Source organism: Garra rufa, chromosome 9 (genome assembly GCF_049309525.1).
Source record: "Garra rufa chromosome 9, GarRuf1.0, whole genome shotgun sequence".
NCBI classification, from domain to species: Eukaryota; Metazoa; Chordata; class Actinopteri; order Cypriniformes; family Cyprinidae; genus Garra; species Garra rufa.
Window position 1 is genome coordinate 30,344,250 of NC_133369.1, and position 21,412 is coordinate 30,365,661.

General features: G+C 32.6%; 1 protein-coding gene across 1 annotated transcript in view; it reads right to left on the minus strand.

Moving 5' to 3' along the window:
• The window catches only part of efna4 (ephrin A4), a 64,695-nt gene that overhangs the window by 1,206 nt on the left and 42,077 nt on the right, over positions 1 to 21,412 (minus strand). Inside the window, exons 2-3 of the mRNA XM_073847822.1 lie at positions 18,569 to 18,864; positions 8,066 to 8,134 (exon numbers count right to left, since the gene is read on the minus strand). Coding sequence (XP_073703923.1) covers positions 8,066 to 8,134; positions 18,569 to 18,864 — 365 coding nt within the window. The remainder of the gene's footprint in view (positions 1 to 8,065; positions 8,135 to 18,568; positions 18,865 to 21,412) is intronic.

Sequence of the window (21,412 nt, forward strand, 5' to 3'; positions counted from 1 at the left end):
ACTTGACCAAACAGAGAGATGAAATCCATCTTTAAAGATTTCATTCAAAAATGCCTTATTTTTCTACAGTCAAGAAATGAGAAAATGTGTGCAGATAAAACGAAACCTTAATAGAAAATAACTACGAATGAGCATCAAAACAATAGAAATGTAAAATTAAATCAGATTAAATTAAGCTCAAAAACACAATATTCATAAATGTTATTATAAATGCAATTATAATGAAATTACTAATCAAACATTGTTTGACTTTATCATATATAGATCACATTATTATTATTTAAATCTTGGAAAACAGGAAAGCATGAAAAAGACTTTTCAAATTCAAATTATTTTGAATATTCAACCAGTTTACATAGGGCACGATAGGAATAATCTATCATTTTTATAGACTAAAAGATCTATAAGAATTTTAACCAAAAATAACAAATACATCAATCATTATTTTATAATTAACCTTTTTGAAATACATTTTTTTTAAACACAAAAACAGGATGCAATGATTGATTTTCAAATTCAGAGAAGAGTCTCAATTTAGACAGTTGTTTACATCTGACAACATACAAAATGTAAAAAATAAATGTATTTAACACAATCAAATAAAATAAAAAAATAAACAAATGCAAAATATGTATTCGTTTACAAAGTAATGGTAACATTAGCCATATCATGACACAAAACCATAATGAGGCATTAAATGAAACTAGGATGAATAAGAATTTGCATTATTATTTATATTTAATCTATAATTACCATTAAAATATACCAAATGTGCACAATTTACAACATTATTTAACAACATTAGTTAACATGAACAAAGAATGAAAAATACTTCTAGAGCATTTATTAATCTTAGTTAATGTTAATTTCAGCATTTACTAATGCATTATTAAAATCACAAGTTGTGTTTGTTAACGTTAGTTAAGTAACATGTACTAACAATCAACGACTATTTATCAACTAACATTAACAAAGATGAATAAATAGTGTAATAATTGTACTGTTCATTGTTCATTCTTGTCAGTTAATACATAAACTACTGTTAACAAATGACACCTTATTGTAAAGTGCTACCATCATTTTGTGAACGCTGTTTTGAATTGAAAAAAGGCAGCTGACACTTCAACAGAAAAAAAAGATGAATACAGTCCTGAAGAAAAATATATTATTCAGACAAAAGTTTAAACCTATTTTTCTCTCTAACTGATGTTAAATGCAATGTTTGCTTCAACAAAATGGCAGTTTTTTTGTTTTCAAACACAAAATGGCTGCAGTTGCGTTTTTCCTTGCATAAAACATGGCTGCCATGGTAAGATGCGCAGAACGACTGGGGAAAAGGATGTGAGAGATGGAGAACGGATGAGAAGGAGATTGCCTCTGCAATTTCTGCAATTTCACCCTCGCTATTACAGAACGAAAAAATTCGACATGTACGAAACGTAATTGTTTTTCCAGTTTATATTTTTATACGAAAGATCGGTCACCACCGGAAAAAAAAACTACACTTGTGTAAAGGCACCGAATTGCTTGCTTTGGAAAAAACGCTCTGCTGAATGACAAAACTAACAAGGCGAGAGAGGTGAATAAAAGGGGGAGGACGAGGTATCCACTGAGGTGGGCAGCGCAAAAAACGACAGAGATTCGGCTTTTTAAAACAATTAAAGAGATTGAGAAACGGACAGAAACTGGAAAAAGGAAATGCTGCGCTCACAGCAGGACCGAGCGAGTTAAAAAGAGTAGAAAAAGACAGGGATCAATTAGAGAGAAAGTAGAACTGACTGAAATGGTTTTTCACAGCGGGGGAGAGAAGGACCGAGTAAGACGCTGAATGAGAGAGAGGAGGGGAAAAAACAACAGCAGAATTAATGTTTTGACAAGTTGCCCCGAGTAAGTGCAGGGAGCGGAGCAAAGTGAATAGGATGAAAGACGAGGGCACCCAAGAGCTGTTTTCCATGAGACGCCGTTCAATCAAGACTCCAATATTGGCGTGTTTTTGTTTTGGTGGCACTTTTAGGATTCGAGCGAGGTGTCTTGCTACCAAAATCCAAGTATAAAGCTTTTCTTTTGCGATATACAGAGTGAGGGGATGGATTTAACTGCGACACATCGGCAGCTTTTGGGGATCCTTCAAGCATGAGACTTGCTGTTCGGGGGGGGAACTATTTCACTGTTACACTCCGGCAGAATCCGTCATGGTGCATAACGAGTGCTACATTTCCTATATACAAGCCTTTTAATAATTCACACGCAGGCTCAATACATTTCGAATGAATAGAAACGCTTATTTCGCGGCATTAACCAACCTTCCAACCAACTGTAGTCGTGACACGATTCCTTCTGGTATTACTGATCACTGTGCTGTCCTTCGCTTGTTCTGTTTCCCATGAGCCTGGTCATTAAGGCTCAAATGACCTAGCGAAATGAGCTCGACTTAATTAAACTTTAAATACAGCTGCTGCTGCCGCCGCGTGACTGAGATTTAGCTCCGGCTGCGGCTGTTGTAACATTTCCACGGCTCTGGTTCTGAGGCGAATGCTGACAGGACCCTCAGTCCAACACGGACTGTCAGATAAAAGAGCTGCCACAGGAAGGAACCGAAGTGGGTTTGTGGCACTACCAGGAGGAACAAACAGCAGCTGTGCAAAACATGCCCTGCCGCAACGTCCCGTCACACATCTCTCCTTTCATTCGGCTTTACATACAAATGATCAGAGGAAAGCACTACAAGAAAAATGCTGTAAAGGTGTGCAAGAAGGTATGCGGAAAAGATGGAGGATGGACGGCTGGAAGCGAAAGGTGGTGGAGAATGAGGAGATGTTTGAAAGCAAATGAAGATGATAAATGCAGATTTTAATTTTAAATGTTACTTTTATGCTTAGATGAAAGTTTAAATGAAATACATTTTAGTTAATGATTGAAAGGGTTTAAACCATGGTCAGTAGGTTACAATTTAATGCCAAATCAAATATACACACAGAATTTAGAATTTAAATGAACAATTTACACAACAGTACAATTCAATGGTATCTCTGTTGTGTAAAATAGTTTTATTGTTATGGATGATGCATGTTAAAAAAAATAAAAATAAATCATTTCTATATTTAAGTATATTTAAAATCACTTGGCTTTACAGACTGTTTTCCTAATTTTGTTTATTGTTTAAAAAATATATACAGATTGCCATTTTAAAACAAATATTTTAAAATTTACTTTTAATAATGTTTAATTCAAATAAATAATAATAATAATAATAATAATAACCAATAAGTATTAATAATATTACAATAATAGTTATACAAAACAAACTAATATTACAATTAATAATAATTAAACAGAAACAAACATAATAATAACTTATAATTATTATTATCATTTTGTTTGTTTTTTGTATATATATATATATATATATATGTATATATGTATATATAGTATATACATTATTTGTATATAAATTAGATTATGTTGATATATTATGTTGACAATTTAAAACAAATGTATAATTTTTCTTAATGTTTATTATATAAATAATATTATAAATGAATATTATCACACACACACACACACACACACAAAAATTCAAAACAAATGTATTTATCATCATATAAATGTATAATTTTATTTATATATAAAATTTACGTATTAAGTCATTTGACTGTACAGACCATTTTCAAACAAATGAATTTTCATAATTTATTATTTATTTGTAATAATGTGTAAATAATTCAAATTAATAATAATAAAAATAAAAAATAATAATAAAGTATTAATAATTATAATAAATAAAAAGTATTATATAAAGTTAAAACAAAACAACAACAACAATAATTATTATTATTTTGTTGGTTTTTTAATATAGATTTTATATTCAAAAAATTTTAATTTCAAAATAAATGTATCACTTTTTTATTATTGTTTATTATAATATGAATCATTACTTTTTAAATATAATTTATTCAGTATAAAACTGAATTATAGTCATTACGGATTTTGGTAAAGAAAAAAGTATGCTGTTTGGAAAAAAAATAATAGGAGAGATACAAAATCTTTCTAAAAAATGAATAAAATATACATAAATATAAATAATTAAAAAATACATATAGTATTTTGTATCATATAATATTATATTGTATTATTAGTGCTGGGCAAAGATTAATCACATTCCAAAATAACCGATATTGTTTATATAATATATGCGTGTACACTGTGTATATATATATATATTATGTATATATAATGACACACACATACAGTATTTTTTTATATTTACATGTATTTACTTGTATATATTAATACTCATATAATTTATATTATATATAAATATATTTAATATATAAATGTAACATTTTCCTAAAAAAAACATACATGTGTGTATTTATATATACATAATAAATATACACAACACACATACATATATTATGTATACAAAAACTTTTATTTTAGATGCAATTAATCGTTGCCCAGCACTAAAATGATATTTCATTGTATTACATACCACATATTCTTACAAAATCAATACAAAAATCCTAAAAAATGTGCATTAAACCTTGACAAAGCCAACCAAGCACAGCTGTCAACCAAAATGCTTTGAAATGGTCATATATATGTATGAATATAAATAGATATAGTCTATAACTATTCAGGAACATGATGCAAGGGATAGATGGAATTGAATATGAGGAAAAATCCGGAAATGGACAAGGTTTGAAGAGAGTCGAGACTCAGAGAAAGTGTAGTGGATAAGACTCTGATTAGTTTTGCTCTGGTAACGACAGATCATAAAAATGAGGGAGGGAAGGAGAAGACTAAAAGAAACAGAGTGGGGGAGATTAGTGCCACTCCAGGAACGACTAAACACTAGGAAGAGAAAGGGAAAAAAGCGAGGGAGGGAGAAGCAGGGATGCTACAGTTTAGTCTGGATTAGTTTCGGTCAGAGAACAGAAAAAGAGGGGAAAAGATAGAGAGAGAGAGAGAGGGATAAAAGAGATGGAGCATCTGAAGCGAGAGCATCAGAAGAGGAAAATGCGCAAAGACGAGGAAGAAAAGTTGTCATTCCACGCATTCGTTAAAGCATCCACCACAGATAAAGCAAATGTTAGTCCGATTGAATGAAGAACCTTTTCCTCCTCGAAACAACAAAAAACTCCATCATCCCTTATCAAATATTTGCTCCTAAAATAAACAACACATCCACCTCAGATCACGATGTTTCACATACAAACATTTCAAATCAATTGCACAAGCATTTTCTGCTCCACCACAAACAAGAAACTAGTTCTTTCTCACTTTAGCCAAACATCTCCTTAAAGGCTTCAAGAATTTGATTTCACAACAGAAAGTTTGTTTGATTTCCTTAATGTGGAACAAACACACTTTTCCAAGTAAGAAAAAGACATTTAAATACAGTGCTATTGATCGCCAGGCAAACTAGTTTGTAACAAATGCAAAACATTTTCATTGCTGAACAACTACAAATGGTGTCATGAAAAGTTAGGGAGACTGCGAGAGGCCAGAAGGCACGTTTGGGGCCGGGGCAGGACTGTGATATTGGGTTAGACAGCTTCTGAGTTGGTGTGTGTGTATGTGCATGTGTGTGAAGCAGGAGGTGGAATTGGGTCGGACGGCTTACGGACTGGACTGCCATTCCCACTCTTACTGGGCGGCATTCCCTGCTGATCCCGCATCAGCCAAGCCGAGCGGAAGGTCAACATAACTGCAGGGGTCTGAGAGCCAGCCTCGCTTCACGCACAGGACACGCACGCACACATACACGTGCACATACGCTTTCACACATCATGTTACAAAAAAGGAAACGGAAAAAATAGAAAAGTGTACAAATAATTTAAAATGTAATAAAATAACAATAAACAATAAACAACAGTTTATAATAAATTTATTATCTACAAATTAAATTAATTCAAATGTAATTTAATTAAAATTATTAATAATAATAACCACAACAATAAGCATTATTATTATACAAATATAATGATGATAATAATAATAATAATAATAATAATAAACATTATTATTATACAAATATAATTATTGTTATTATTATTGTTGTTATATATATATATACATATATATACACACACACACACACACTGTATACACAATATTTGGATATAAATTTGATTTGGTTAAGATTTTATTTTTCTACAAAAAAAAGACAACATCTTTTTAAATTACAAAACAAATATAATTTTATTAATATTTATTATAATATGAATATTATCACAAATTATTATTATTATTATTATTATTATTATTATTATTATTATTATTAATGATAATAATATTTTATTTACAATATGTAATATTTTGCTATGCAATTTTATTACATTATTATTTTCTTTGTTTTTGGACATACATTGGATACATTATTTGTATTTGATTTTGTTGACACTTTATTTATTTTTTACAAAAAATACACACAATACCCTTTTTCAAAACAAATATATAATTTTATTAATGCTTATATGAATATTATCATATATTACTATATTATTATTATTACTATTACTACATTTGTTATACATATATTTTGCTATTTTACTACATTATTATTATTATTTGTTTGTTTTTGTATATACATTATTTGCATATAATTTTGATAGTTAATAAAAAATACATACAATTCACATTTTCAATTTCAAAACAAACTTATATTTTTTATTATTGTTTATTGTAATATGAATATTATCACATATTATTATTACATTCTGCTATATACTATACATATTTTGCTATGTAATTTTATTACAATATTATTATTATTATTTTGTATGTTTATTTGTATAATGTATATACACATTATATATAAATGCATTTGTATATAAATTTGATTTAGTTAATATTTTATTTTTCTATATTAAATACAAAACAAGTGTATAATTTTATTCATGTTTATTATAATATGAATATCACATTTATTATTACGTTATTATTATTACTTTTTGTTTTATAATTTATCTTTTATCAATTTGTCTGTTGTGTGTGTGTGTGTGTGTGTGTGTGTGTGTGTGTGTGTGTGTGTGTGTGTGTGTGTTTGTTTTGTTATATATACATTATTTGTATATAAATTTGATTTTGCTGGGATTTTATTTTATTTTATTTATGTATTTACATTTTTTACACAAATGTTCAATTTCAAAACAAATGCATCTTTTTGTATAAATGTTTATTATAATATGAATATCACATTTATTATTACATTATTATTATTATTATTACTTTTTGTTTTAGAATTTATGTTTTATCAATTTGTCTTGTGTGTGTGTGTACACATATGTTTTGTTATATATAATTTTTGTATATAAATTTGATTTTGCTGTTATTTTATTATTTTATTTTATGTATTTACTTTTTTACACAAATGTTCAATTTCAAAACAAATGTATCTTTTTGTATAAATGATTATTATAATATGAATATCACATATTACTACATTTATTATTATAAATATATTATATAATATACATACATTTTATGTAATTTTATTACATAATAATAATAATAATAATAATTATTATTATTATTATTATTATTATTATTATTATAATTATTCGTCAGACAGGTTAATAAAACTGACTTTGTGGCTTTATTATTTACCCACAAAAAACATACAAAACCAATTTTAAAATATATATATATATATTTTTTAATTTAAATGTGTTAATGTTACCTATACCTCTAAAATCGAAAAATTCTAATTTGAAAATAAATGTACTGCTCAACGCAAGGCGACTTTTCAGCCCAAAACAAGTACAAGACTTGCTTTACCATTTATATTGCTATTTTAATCTCCATTTAAACCATTGTGCATGAGAAAGAACGAAGAAAAGGATGAAAAATAGAATGATGGGAGAATGCATTAGCAGAAGAGAGAAAATGGGAAGAAGAGGACAAATCTGCAGAAGGTAGTCAGGGAGGAGGGAAAGCGAGCGAGCGGTTGCGTGCAGAGAGAGGGGCATGTCTGATTGCGTGAGAGGGTGTGTGTGGGGGGGTGACATGGTTTTTTTCTCAAGGAAAAAAAACTAGAGGATGAAGAGAGGACTGTACTTACTCGGTGGACAACACACAGTGACTCGTAGCTTCATACATGGGAGGGGGGGTCCATCGTCTGTGGATAGTGCTGGAAGGAAAGAGAGAGAGAGTAAAACAGGAGACTGATGTCTTTGACACTGGGAAAGAATCTAAATTTGTTGCCACCGAATCGATGCTTTAGACTGCTCGCACTAAACACAAATACACACATAACCCAGGGCCATAAAAAGACTGCTTGACTCCGATGGAATGGCTAATCCATTAGCGCAAGCAGGAGCTGTAACGGGCTCGTTAATGCTGAGCTCGGCAGGACCGACTGTGAGCCGTTCCACAGATGATGGACACTCTGATGCAGTCAGATGGGCTCTGAGCAGACATTCACACTTCATAAACTTACATGATTACACCATTACAACATTATTTACACACCTGGAGGTCATATTTGCTTTCAGCTCATCTCTAAGTGTGATCCAAGCATGACTGCATATATTCCTTTTGAACAAAATTCCACAACACAGCTGCCTCAAAATGCTCAAACACAGTCTAACATTTCCTCAGTGGGAAAAAGAGAAATAAACGTGCTCTGATTATGAAACATTTTGGATATTGCCGATAATGTGTGTGTATTTTACATTACACCAGACTTCTGCTTTGTTCTTTCCTACAAATTAAAGGCTGTCTGAGTGTTTAAGCCCTTCAGGAAGTCAGTTGATAGCATATAATGATATTCATTTATGGCTATACCAAAACTGCAGCTTGTCAAGCTGCTCATTTAAAGTTGTTCAACTGCAGTCAAAAAAAGCTTTTTGAAAAAGTAGTTCAAAATGCAGCAAGCACACGAACACTGAAACTGAAAGAAGGCCTCAAAGTTTTATGATTGAATTTTGAGTTATTTGATGTCAATTTTCACACCATGTTTTCAACGAAAAGTTGAGCTGAACCTGTCTGAGAGATTATAAGAGACCCAATTTTAGTCATTTGACAAAATGTGTAGTTACTGCATGTGCTATATCTTACTATATTTTTATTTATTTCTTTTTTTAAACAGCAGTATTCATCTGACACCAATGCAGTCTAACTAAAAATTCCTCAGTCACCAGATATAATTTCTAAACGCTCCAGAAGGAAAACAGGGGAGAAAACTTTTGAACATAATGGTAATGTGTACATTTTTCTTATTTTGCCTAAATATCAGATTTTTTCATTTAGAACTGCCCTTCAGAGGCTACAGAACATAAGTTACATGTTTCCCAGAAGACAAAATAATTTACATTTACCCTGTTTTTCCTTCTGGAGGATCAGCGAGCATTTGAAACTTTTTTAATAGTTGCATGCGAGCCCCTAATTTGTCCACAGTGTAAAAAAATTGGATCTCAAATTCATACAGTCATTGTTGGAAGGGGTTCAAATACACAAAAATGCTGGAAAATCAAAGAATCTGTGGGACCTGAAGGACTTTTCTGTAGAACACCAGGGAGTTTGACAAACTTTGACAAACAAAAGTTTCAGGACAAACAAGGGACTCATAAACAACCATCACTAAACAAAACAAACAAACAAACAAACAAAAACAGCTGTGGATCATTCAGGTAACATCACAGTATTAAGAATCAGGTGTATGTAAACTTTTGAACAGGGTCATTTTTATATTCAACTATTATTTTCTCTTGTGGGCTATATGTAAACGTGTTTTATGTGTAATATCTTATTCATGTCAGTACAAAATAAAAAATAACGCATTTTGTATGATCCCTCTTATTTTGGTAAAATAATTAACAGTTGGCAGATTCCGAAAGGGGGGTGTAAACTTTTGACCTCAACTGTACTGTATAATTACCCAGTGATTTAATTGTGAAAGAAAGCACTGAAATGTATTTTTCCTTCCCATCTCATATTTATTCCCTTTAGGGGCTCAGTAATACACTTCATTACCTCCCATAACAGTGTATTCGCATTTGGGCACATCCCTACTGGTAAAATAAAGCAGAAATGTAAAATGGAAATGACTGGTAGATGTATTTAATGCATGAAATAGATCTATATGCACATACCATAATGGTCGTGTGTGAATTCAACATGTCAGACCTCATGAGACGACCATCTCCATGTCAGCTTTTAAAAGGCTTCTGATGAGTTTTTATCTCATGAGTGCACACCATTTTAATGTATTTTGCAAAAAAATGTCATTAATTTCTACATTAAAGCAAGAAAAAAATCCTCACTGCACCTTTAAAATAATGACTCGTTCTCGTTCTGCTAGAGCCTGCTGCTGGTGTTTTTAGCATGCTACGTTAACATCAAGAGTAAGTCTGACCTTACAGTTGTAGATACACAAAGAATTTATGTTTATGAACAGCAACACAGCATGTGCCCTATAATGCCATGTGTTTATATATCTGCATACCTCATTAGCATCAGGCCATGTTATGAAGGCTGTAAAACGAACATGAATCTCTTCCCATAATCTGAGCAGCAAGTCTGAGGTAGACACGCTTAAATTCAGGCTTGAGTGGGTCTGCTGTTTTAAAGAGCGTCTCTGGCTCCACGTTTAATCATAACCATAAATCTATAACAGCCATTTCAGTAACACACACCACAGCAGCGGCCATTTTCATCTAGTAGAGAGGCTTTTAACCGAACGTCTAACAACCGCAGATACATCCATTTAGTATGCGCAGTAATTTCACATTGACGATAATGAGAATGGCTGACTCCAGCGGGGCTCTGTGTGTGTGTGTGTGTGTGTGTGTTGTTATGTGTGGGTGCTGTGTTTTGGTTTTCTCAACCCCAAATGCATAGGGCTGGACCTTTTGGGTTGCGTTCATGGCATTTGAGTGACTCTGAATTTTAAAGCAAAAGTCTGAGACTACTAAAATGGAATTTCTTTTTATTTATTTATTTTTTTCAAAAGATATAGCACTAGCATTGAAGCTTAAGTGTAAAGTTTAATAAAAAACAAACAAAAAAACAACAACAACATGGACATAAATTTGTCTTTGGTATGGGGGTCAACAATATACAGTACCCATAATAAACACACACGCACGCACGCACTCTTTTATAAATCCTTTTAAATACCCTTTTCAAGAAAGGTTTAAATTTAATTGCTCTCAAAGGTTTAATGGTCAAGGAGAAAGTGAAATATGTATTTTCCTTGCACATTAATATTTCTAAATAATTTTTAAAAGTACCACCATGAATTATCATGAAATTCATAAGCTTTTCTGTTTTTTTTTTTTTTTTTTTTTTGCATAATGACTTTAATTTGGCAAGCAACATTATTTAAATAAATAAGCAGTTTGAGTTTAATATTTATTTGTAATTATTTAAATAATTTAACATTCTGTAATATTAATAATAATAATAATTATTGTTATTAAAATAATAATAAAATTATTAATATTATTATTAATATTTCTATAAAACACATTTTTGAAAAATTATATTCATTTTAGTACAAAGTAAAAGAGACTCATTATAGAAATGTATTTAATGTTTACGTTCTATGTAGATTTTTCTACATTTCTAGACTTTTTTGCTGCATGTTGGTTGTACAATGACTTTAATTTGGTATTTTGATAATCAGTTTTGCAGATTAACATTTATTTGTATTAATTTTACTTATTTATAATAATAATAATAATAATAATAATAATAATAGTAATTATTATTAGTATTGTTATTATTGTTGTTGTCATTAATAACAATTTCCAAAAAGAACATTTTATTTTAAAAATTACATTAATTTTAGTACAAAAAGAAACACTCATAGAAATGTATTCAATGAAAATTGTAAGTATATTTTTAGGGTACTTTTCTGATTTTTTTCAGCATTTTGGTTGCACCATGACTTTAATTTGTCAGTTTTTTTTTATATTATTTTTTTAAATATTAATAAAAAATATTAAATATTAATAATATTTTAATATTTATACTATTTAGATATTAATTTTTTTTATATTAATACACAGTTTTGGAGTTTAATATTTATTTGAAAATTACATTAATTTTAGTACAAAGAAAAACACATTATAGAAATGTATTCAGTCAATGAACATTTTATGTACATTTTTAGTGTATTTTTATTTATTTTTTTCTAAATATTGGTTGCACCATGACTGTAATTTCGCAGGCATGAAATACATAAAAAAAGTGTAAAGTAAAACATTTAGTAAAGTAAAACACTCATTATAAAAATATATTCAGTTAATAATTTTATGTACCATTTTGTGTATTTTTTTTTCTGAGCAGTTAGCAGTTTAATATGTATTTGTATTGATTTTAATAATGTATTATTATTATTATTATTACAAGTATGGGTATTGTTTTGGTTTTAGGACAACTCTGATGAAAGGTTTTGATCCACTTTAAATGTTGACAACTGTATTATTATTATCTATAAGAAATGTTATAAAGAATTACAACTTTTAAAAAAAATGACATTAATCTTAATACAAAGTAAATCATGCTCATTATAGAAGTGTATCAGTCAATGCATGAATTTTAATTACTAATAATATCATTTAATAATTAAAAAAATGCATCATGTCATTGACTCATACATCTCTGTTGATTTCATTACAGTTACACCAAAGCTGGAAACTTGATCCATGTTGTTAATCTAAAAGGAAACAAGCCAATGGGAGAGTCACTTACAGGTACTTCCTGTATTAAAGTCTAGTTAGTCTTGAAAGCACAACTCTTTAGTAGTCATCTCTTCCATTTCATCCACGAATGCTCTCGCACATACACACACACACAGACTTAAACTACAACTTGAATTTAGATTGGGCACACTGATCCCTTGTTTTCAGCGACAGGATTGAGCTTCAACAATTAAAAAGACAGACGCATTGTTACGCTGTCTTTGAAGTGAACAATAGACAAACACACACACATACACACATTTACGCTCAGAGTATTAGGGTAGGGGTGGGTTCGTGAAGTTTGACACAATGGCTCTGTGCTGTGTATACACTCTCATGCTTGAACAATGCTCTATTGTCCAGGTCAGCACTGTTGTAATTTATGTAAAGATACTTTTCCCCCTTTCTGTCTCTTCCTCTTTTTTCCCACCCTCTCTTTGGCCTTTGTTGTCTCACACTTTCTTTCAAGGAGACTCTTTCCTCTTCTTCTACTCTCTCTTATTCGACCGCCATCCTTCATCCTATAAGACCCCTGTGTCTGCAGACCCTCCGTCCACTCCAGGCTTTCGTTTACTGTGCGTTCCTACAGTATATTGATTCTCTTTCTATTCTTGGCTCCATCATGTTTTTCCTAGGATTTTATTACCACTCTGTCAGATTGTGGCACACTGATTGAATATGGTAAACTTCCAAAGTTTTTAAAAAGCAAAAAACCTAATTGTTTTTACAGTATGTTAGATAAACTAGCATTAAAAGCAGCTAGTTTTAAACACATGAAATGTTTGTATCTCCAGAGAGTGGTTTTAATATTGACGTGGTCAACTGTATTCAAAAATTAAAACCATACAACATCATAATTTTATCCTATTTATATTCAATTAATGGTCATAAGAACTACTACTTCAGCTTAACAGAGCAGCTCACACATACATGTGACCAAGAAATTAAAAAGAGAAAAGAACATGTTTGTTTGAAAACCAATTACAATTTTAAACTTGAATTTGTATTTAAATTTAAGAATGAAAACATTTACTTGTTGAGAGTGTGTTGACAGTCTGTGTAGTTGGAATGCTGAACTCCAGAAAATCAGTAATGAGGTGTTTTGACAGTTACAGATTTGAAAAACAAAAAGGCGGGAATAAAGAACCCTAAACCCTAGTTGGATTACAGAACTCCAGAAAATCTGTAATGAGGTGTTTTGACAGTTAAAGATTTGGTGTTTTGACAGTTAAAGCTTTGAAAAACATAAATAAAGATCATATAATAATATAAAGATCAATAAAGAATAATAAAGATCTCTAAACCCTAGTTGGATTACTGAACTCCAGAAAATCTGTAATGAGGTTTTTTAACAGTTACAGATTTGAAAAACAAAAAGGGAGTAATAAGGAACCCTAAACTGAACCCTAAACCCTAGCTGGATTACTGAACTTCAGAAAATCTGTAATGGGGTGTTCTGACATTTACAGAATTCAAAAACAAAAAGGCGGGAATAAGGAACCATAACCCTAGTTGGATTACTGAACTCCAGAAAATCAGTAATGAGGTGTTTTGACAGTTACAGATTTGAAAAACAAAAAGGCGGGAATAAAGATCTCTAAACCCTAGCTGGATTACTGAACTTCAGAAAATCTGTAATGAGGTGTTTTGACAGTTACAGATTTGAAAAACAAAAAGGCAGTGATAAGGAACCCTAAACCCTAGTTGGATTACTAAACTCCAGAAAATCTGTAATGATGTGTTTTGACAAGGTACAGATTTGAAAAACAAAAGGGCGGGAATAAAGAACCCTAAACACTAGTTGGATTACTGAACACCAAAAAATCTGTAATTTAGTGTTTTGACAGTTACAGATTTGAAAAACAAAAAGGCGGGAATAAAGAACCCTAAACACTAGTTGGATTACTGAACACCAGAAAATCTGTAATTTAGTGTTTTGACAGTTACAGATTTGAAAAACAAAAGTGCGGGAATAAAGAACCCTAAGATCTCTAACAGAGAGAACCATTTCAGCATTAAAGGGTTCTTCAGGATGCTCTGGTTCTAAATAGAACCGTTACTACATGTAAAGAATCTTTAAAGAACCATCTTTTTTTCCTTCTTTCTTTCTTTCTTTTTTTTTTTTTTTAAAGAGTTATCCTATTTTTTTTTATTTGCAATTTTTATAAATATTTTATCGACCAAAACCCTAATATTTAGCCCAGATTTTCTGCACAACCATGTTACTGCATTATAAAGGGCATAACACTGCTTACAATTGTAACAGTGGAGCAACACTTGCGAATCTCATCTCAACAGCTCATAAATTTAGTTTGACCTCCTGAGGTTAATGTCAACATTTTTTTAAAGGTTAAACACCTCCTTTCACTGACCACAAAAAATAAAATAAATCAAACATATACGTATATATTAGTTTCAGGCTTAAAAAAAAAATACAAAAAATGTGTGTGCTTTTCTAACCCAGAGAGAGAGACAAAATAAGAGGAGGGAATCAAAAAGCTTTGGCCTGAAACCAAAGCTGTAAAAACAGGAAAACTGTCATGTAATTTTATGGCCACATCTTTCCTTCCTGTTTGGACTTCATGCAGAGCAGCCGAGAGGACGAGGGCGGAGCCAAAAGCAAGAAAATCAGCATTTTCATTTGTGCCCTCATGAATATTCATATAAATTCTAAAAATAAGATACACATGCACACCAGGGTGAATATGTAATGTAAACCTGAATATGTTTTCATAACATTACATACCATCAGTGCTGAGGAGTAACTAAGTACATGTAACGTCATTACATAATTTAATTACAAAATAAAATGTAACTGTAATCCATTAGTTACTAAGATAAAATGTGTCATTAAATTACAGTTAGATAATAATGACAAAGGGATTTTTTTTCTGCAAAAAGGATGATGTTAGGATATGTTGAATAACATTCTTTTGCTGCTTGTTTTTGATGTGCACAATGCCTCCTGACATTAAAAGGCAGTTTAGTAAAGCAATGCTATTCTAATTCTTTTGATTGGTTCTTTTGTTTGAATTTGCAGTGCACCACGTCTGCCAATTACATTGATCCACATTGCAGCTGAAAGCTTTAGGCTACAACCTGTACAAAACTCAAAAATCTGAACAATCTCAAAGTAAAAAGAGGTGCTAAAGTCTGATTTTGTGGTGGTTGTGCTTTAAAATGAAATTATTATAATTTTAATAAATTACAGTACAACTGAAAAGGTCAAAGTACAACTGAAAGGTTAAAGAGTTAGTTCACCCAAAAACCATGTTGTTCCATAGCCATAAGACCTTCATTCCTCTTTCGAACACAAATTAAGATATTTTTGATGAAATCCGAGAGCTTTCTTACCCTCCACAGACAGCAACACAACTACCATGTTCAAGTCCCAGAAAGGTAGTAAGGACACAAATGGTTAAAATAGTCCATGTGACATCAGTGGTTTTAGGCTGAAAGTATTAGGCTGATTTATCCCCAATTTCACCCTTCCAAAAATTGAAGAAAAAATCTTGTTGAGCACCTCGCCGGTTTCAATGTCTGGTGCGGATTTTCCTGCAATGTGAGGCATTTACAGACCGAATCTTGTATCTTCCGATCCCCTTGCACACAAACAATTTAAATTGGGATGATCAGAGATATGATTATATCAGTACATTAACAATAGCCAATGCATGACCGCAAAATAAGCTGCTGTACGGGGTCCGTTGGATAGTGGAGATGAAGGAAAATGCTTGTGGAAGTCTTGCAATAACACAACTGTCGGTATAATGTGTCGAGAACATACTACAACCGTAGGGACAAAGAGAAACACTGTGGTGAAATCGCTTCAGTTTTGAAGGTACCAGGTGGGTGTAGAAATATAGTCAAGCCCGAAATTATTCATACCACTGGCAAATTCTTTTTTTGACAGGAAATTACACAGGCTTCTCCCAAAATATAATAAGACAAATGTACAAGAGGCATCATTGTGGAAAAACAATATTTCTCAGCTTTTATTTACATTTGAACAAAAAGTGGCATGTCCAAAATTATTCATACTGTACCCTTTGCAAACTGTCACAGTCTATGGGAAAATCCAAAGTTCTATACCATTTCAAATAGTCCAAGCTGTTCTAAAGCATCTTAATTACCCTGATTCATTGGGAACAGCTGTTTTAATCAACTCAACAGGTGAAAAACAGAAGCTCTCTGCTGTTGGTTTGTATATAGTCATGGCAAAGACAAAGGAGCTCACTGAGGACCTGCGGCTGCGCATTGTGGCTGCTCACAAGTCAGGAAAGGGCTAAAAGACCATATCTAAATGTTTTGAAGTTCCAGTGACTACAGTGCAAAGTATTATTAAAAAATACAAGACGTTCCGCACTGTGAAAAATCTCAGAGGATGTGGTCGGAAGCCAACAGTGACACCTGTGCCGGCCAGGAGGATAGTGAGAGAGTGTGGGCGTTTGGGTTGGGGGTGTTTTTCAGCCCCCATCCAATTGAGAATCTGTGGAAGGAGCTAAAGATCAGGGTGATGGCAAGGAGACCCTCCAACCTGAAAGAGTTGGAGCTCATCGCTAAAGATGAATGGGCAAAAATACCAGTGGAGACATGCAAAAAGCTGGTCAGCAATTATAGGAAGCGTTTGATTGCTGTAATAGCCAATAAAGGCTTTTCTATTGATTATTGAGAAGGGTATGAATAATTTTGAACATGCAATTTTTTGTTCAAATGTAAATAAAAGATGAGTAATAATTGTTTCCACAATGATGCCTCTTGTACATCGTCTTATTATCCTCTGGGAGACGTCTGTATCGTTTCTAATCAAAAAAAAAAAAAAAAAAAAAAAACTTTGCTGGTTGAATAAAAGTAACTTTAAGTCAGAATTTGCCAGGGTTATGAAAAATTTCAGGCTTGACTGTATGTAAACATTAGTTGCTGAAACTTCAATGGCGATCTGCTGCGTGAGATCACGTGAGGTGCTCCCTCTGGCATGATAATCTTCATAAAACCTTGTGGTGTGTGATGCGCTACAATTTTCAAATCTCGTAGTGTGTGCATGTTTAAGATTTGAGGGAAGAAAATCTGCGAAGATTCTCCTTATGTGTAGATTTCATAATTGGTTACGATTTTAAAACTCTTTTAGTGCGAGTCCGGCTTTAGTTCATTGTCTATATATTCTTGTTCAAATAAGTAAGGCTGGGCAAAAATTGCAAGTCATCCTCTGTCGAAATCTACAGACATATTTACAAATACTGTTTTATGTACAGTGTGTGTGTCATTTTCTACTTGTAAACAAAGTGCAGCGCATCCAGGTTCTACGTCAAAACGCCAAATGCATGGCGGAGACTGACATGGTAGAGAAGAAATCATTGAATATAGTCACTATTTTTGTTTTCTTTGTGCACATAATGTATTCTCATATAGCTTCATAATATTACAGTTGAACCACTAATGTCACAAGGACTATTTTATCAATGTCCTTACTCCCTTTCTGGGCCTTGAACATGGTAGTTGCGTTACGGTCGATGCAGGGTAAGAAAGTTCTTGGATTTCATCGAAAATATCATAATTTGTGTTCTGAAGATGCACGAAGGTCTTACGGGTTTGGAACGACATGAGGGTGAGTAATTAATGACAGAATTTTCATTTTTTGGGTAAACTATCCCAATAACACTGCCTGGTTTAAATGTTTAAAAATGACTAACAGTTAAAAACATTTATTAGAATTTTAGAAAAGTCATCAAATGTAACTTCCAAAGTAACCTTTCCAACACTGCATAGCATTGTATCGTAATTTAAGTTGTATTTAGTACAAATGTATGTGTTCAAGGTTAAGTTGTCACCCTGATTGACGTTTTTGTGTATGTTCTCCAACACTGCAGCTCACTTACAGCTATAGTAGTAATGGTGTCCGGGCAGGAATTCAAAGCCCAGGGAGAAGGGTGTGAAGCGCTGGATCTTTTCAGAGAATCTGACAGGGCCGTAGGGAGCATACGGCTGGTTACACTCCCATCTCTTAATGGCCTCTTTAGTCTCTACGCAGCCCCTGAACTGGCCCTCAGCCACCAGGTAGAGAGCCAGAGTCTCCACAGGACCGCTTGACGGGTGGTCGGCAGGATAGTGTGGACACAGTATATCCAGATAATCACTCAGATTGACCTGGACAGAGTAATCATCTCCTGTTAACCTGAGAGCAAGAGAGGGAGAGAGAGAGAAAGAGCGGTATATTAGAGGGTGTATTTCCATCATGAGAGAAATTCATGGCCACAATCATTAAAATGGCATTTTTCCAAGTCCACAGAACAGATTTCAGATGCGTCAGCAAGATCTGCACTGAATCACACTCGCATCGGCACTCGCTTGGCCGCACCGTGGAATATTATTAAGAGTTAGTGATCAGTCACACAGTCACTGCTGGGAAACAAATGCTTTAACGCGTCAGAAAATTAGTTAGTACCTGATGATATGGATAGAAGGATGCTGTGACAATGTGTAGTTGTAAAATAAAGATTAAAGTTAAGCAAGCTAAAATTCAGTTTTATGTTACTCTAGTGATAGTGCACGGTTACGCTGAAAGGAAAGGGAAACCCTGAGGATTTCAGTAAGGTCAAAAGATTCACACAGCAGCAGATACGGACCATGGCTCCCAATAACAGCTTCATGCTAATTAGTGAGAGTTTCATTCTTCGCTTGCCACACACACAGAGTCAAAAGTCAAGTTGCACTAATAGGGGAAGAATTAGCATAGAATGGCCCTTAGTGGCTTGGTAAATAAATTCACGTTCCCATTTGTTTACACGCTGTTGACTCTAAAAGGAAGTGTGTACAAGACACCATCAATAAAAGGAAAGGGAGAAGAGAGATAAAAAGAGAGACAAAGAAGCTACAGCAAAGAACAAAATAATAAAAATGAATAAAAGAAAAGGATTAACAAAAACAATGAAAGATAGAGAGAGAGAAAAAAGCAGACAGAAAGAAACAAAGAAAATAACTGAATGACAATGAACAAAAAACATGAATAAACAAAAGAAAATATGAAAGGACGAACAAAAATGAAAAAAAAAATGGAGAAAGACAGACAGAAAGAATGATGAAAGAAAGAATGCAAGACAAATACGGAGAGAAGGATGACAAGATGGAAAGAAGAACGAATGACAGAAAAACAAAAAGAAAGTGAAAGTGAAAAAGAAAGAAAGAAAGAAAGAAAGAACAAAAAATAAGGACAACAAAGAAAAAATGACAAGGACAGCAAGAAAGAAAGACAGAGAGAAAGACAGAAACACAAAAGGAAAGGAAGTGAAAAAGAAAGAAAGAATGACAGAAGAAACAAAGAGTGGGGAATTAAGAAAGGAGGAACAAAAATTAAAGAAAGGCAAAGATGAAAGGATGAATAAAAAGGAAAAAAAAGAAAGAACAAAAAATAAGGACAACAAAGAAAAAATGACAAGGACAGCAAGAAAGAAAGACAGAAGAAACAAAGAGTGGGGAATTAAGAAAGGAGGAACAAAAATTAAAGAAAGGCAAAGATGAAAGGACGAATAAAAAGGAAAAAAAAGAAAGAACAAAAAATAAGGACAACAAAGAAAAAATGACAAGGACAGCAAGAAAGAAAGACAGAGAGAAAGACAGAAACACAAAAGGAACAGAAGTGAAAAAGATAGAAAGAACGACAGATGGAAGGAATGAATGACAGAAGAAAGAAAGAGTTGGGAATGAAGGAGGACCAGAGATTAAAAAAATGACAGAAAGACAAAAGGAAAAAAAAAAAAAAAAACGAGAAAGATAGCAAGAAAGAAAGAAATAAAGAAAGATAAAGAAAGAGAGAAAGAAATAAAGACAAAAGGAAAGAAAGTGAGAAAGATAGCAAGAAAGACAGACAGAAAGAAAGAAAAAGGAGAGAAGGTGAGAAAGATAGCAAGAAAGAAAGACAGAAAGAATGACAGAAGAAAGAAAGAGTGGGAAATGAAGGAGGAACAGAAATTAAAGAAAGACAGAAAGACAAAAGAAACAAAAAAGAAAGTGAGAAAGATAGCAAGAAAGAAAGAAAGAAAGAAAGTAAGAAAGAAAGAAAGAAAGAAGGAAAGAAAGAAAGACAGACAGAAAGAAAGAAAAGGAAAGAAAGTGGGAAAGATAGCAAAAAAATGACAGAAGAAAGAAAGGGTGGGAAATGAAGAAAGGAGGAACAAAAAATGAAAGAAAGAAAGAAAGAAAGAAAGAAAGAAAGAAAGAAAGAAAGAAAGAAAGAAAGAAAGAAAGAAAGAAAGAAAGAAAGAAAGAAAGAAAGAAAGAAAGAAAGAAAGGAAAAAATAATGTACAAAGTTTGTAGCCAAGTTCACAGATACTTAAAAAGTGCAGATCAACTACAGACTGTGGAAAACAGGTGAGAACCAGAGCAAAGGAGCAGCGGAGATGAAGCGAGACAGGAAGAGAGGTGAGGACTGAGAGAGAGAAAGGTTAGAGAGCGGAGAGACAGACACATGGAGGGAGGTAAAGAAAGGGTTCTATTTTAATTAGTGGCCCTAGAGAGAGTTTGGCGGGAGACAGCAAGAAGACAAGATGGATTTTAATTGGTCTTTCTTCACTGCGAACTTGCGTGTGCGCCAGAGAAGGAACGCGAGCTAGGGATGAGAGGAGGCCACGGAGGAGAAGAAGAAAAGACAGGATGTGAGAGCGAGGCGGCCAGTCCAGGTCTGTCACCGGGAGTCTTTTGTGAAGAAGCGACAGAGCGAAGGAGG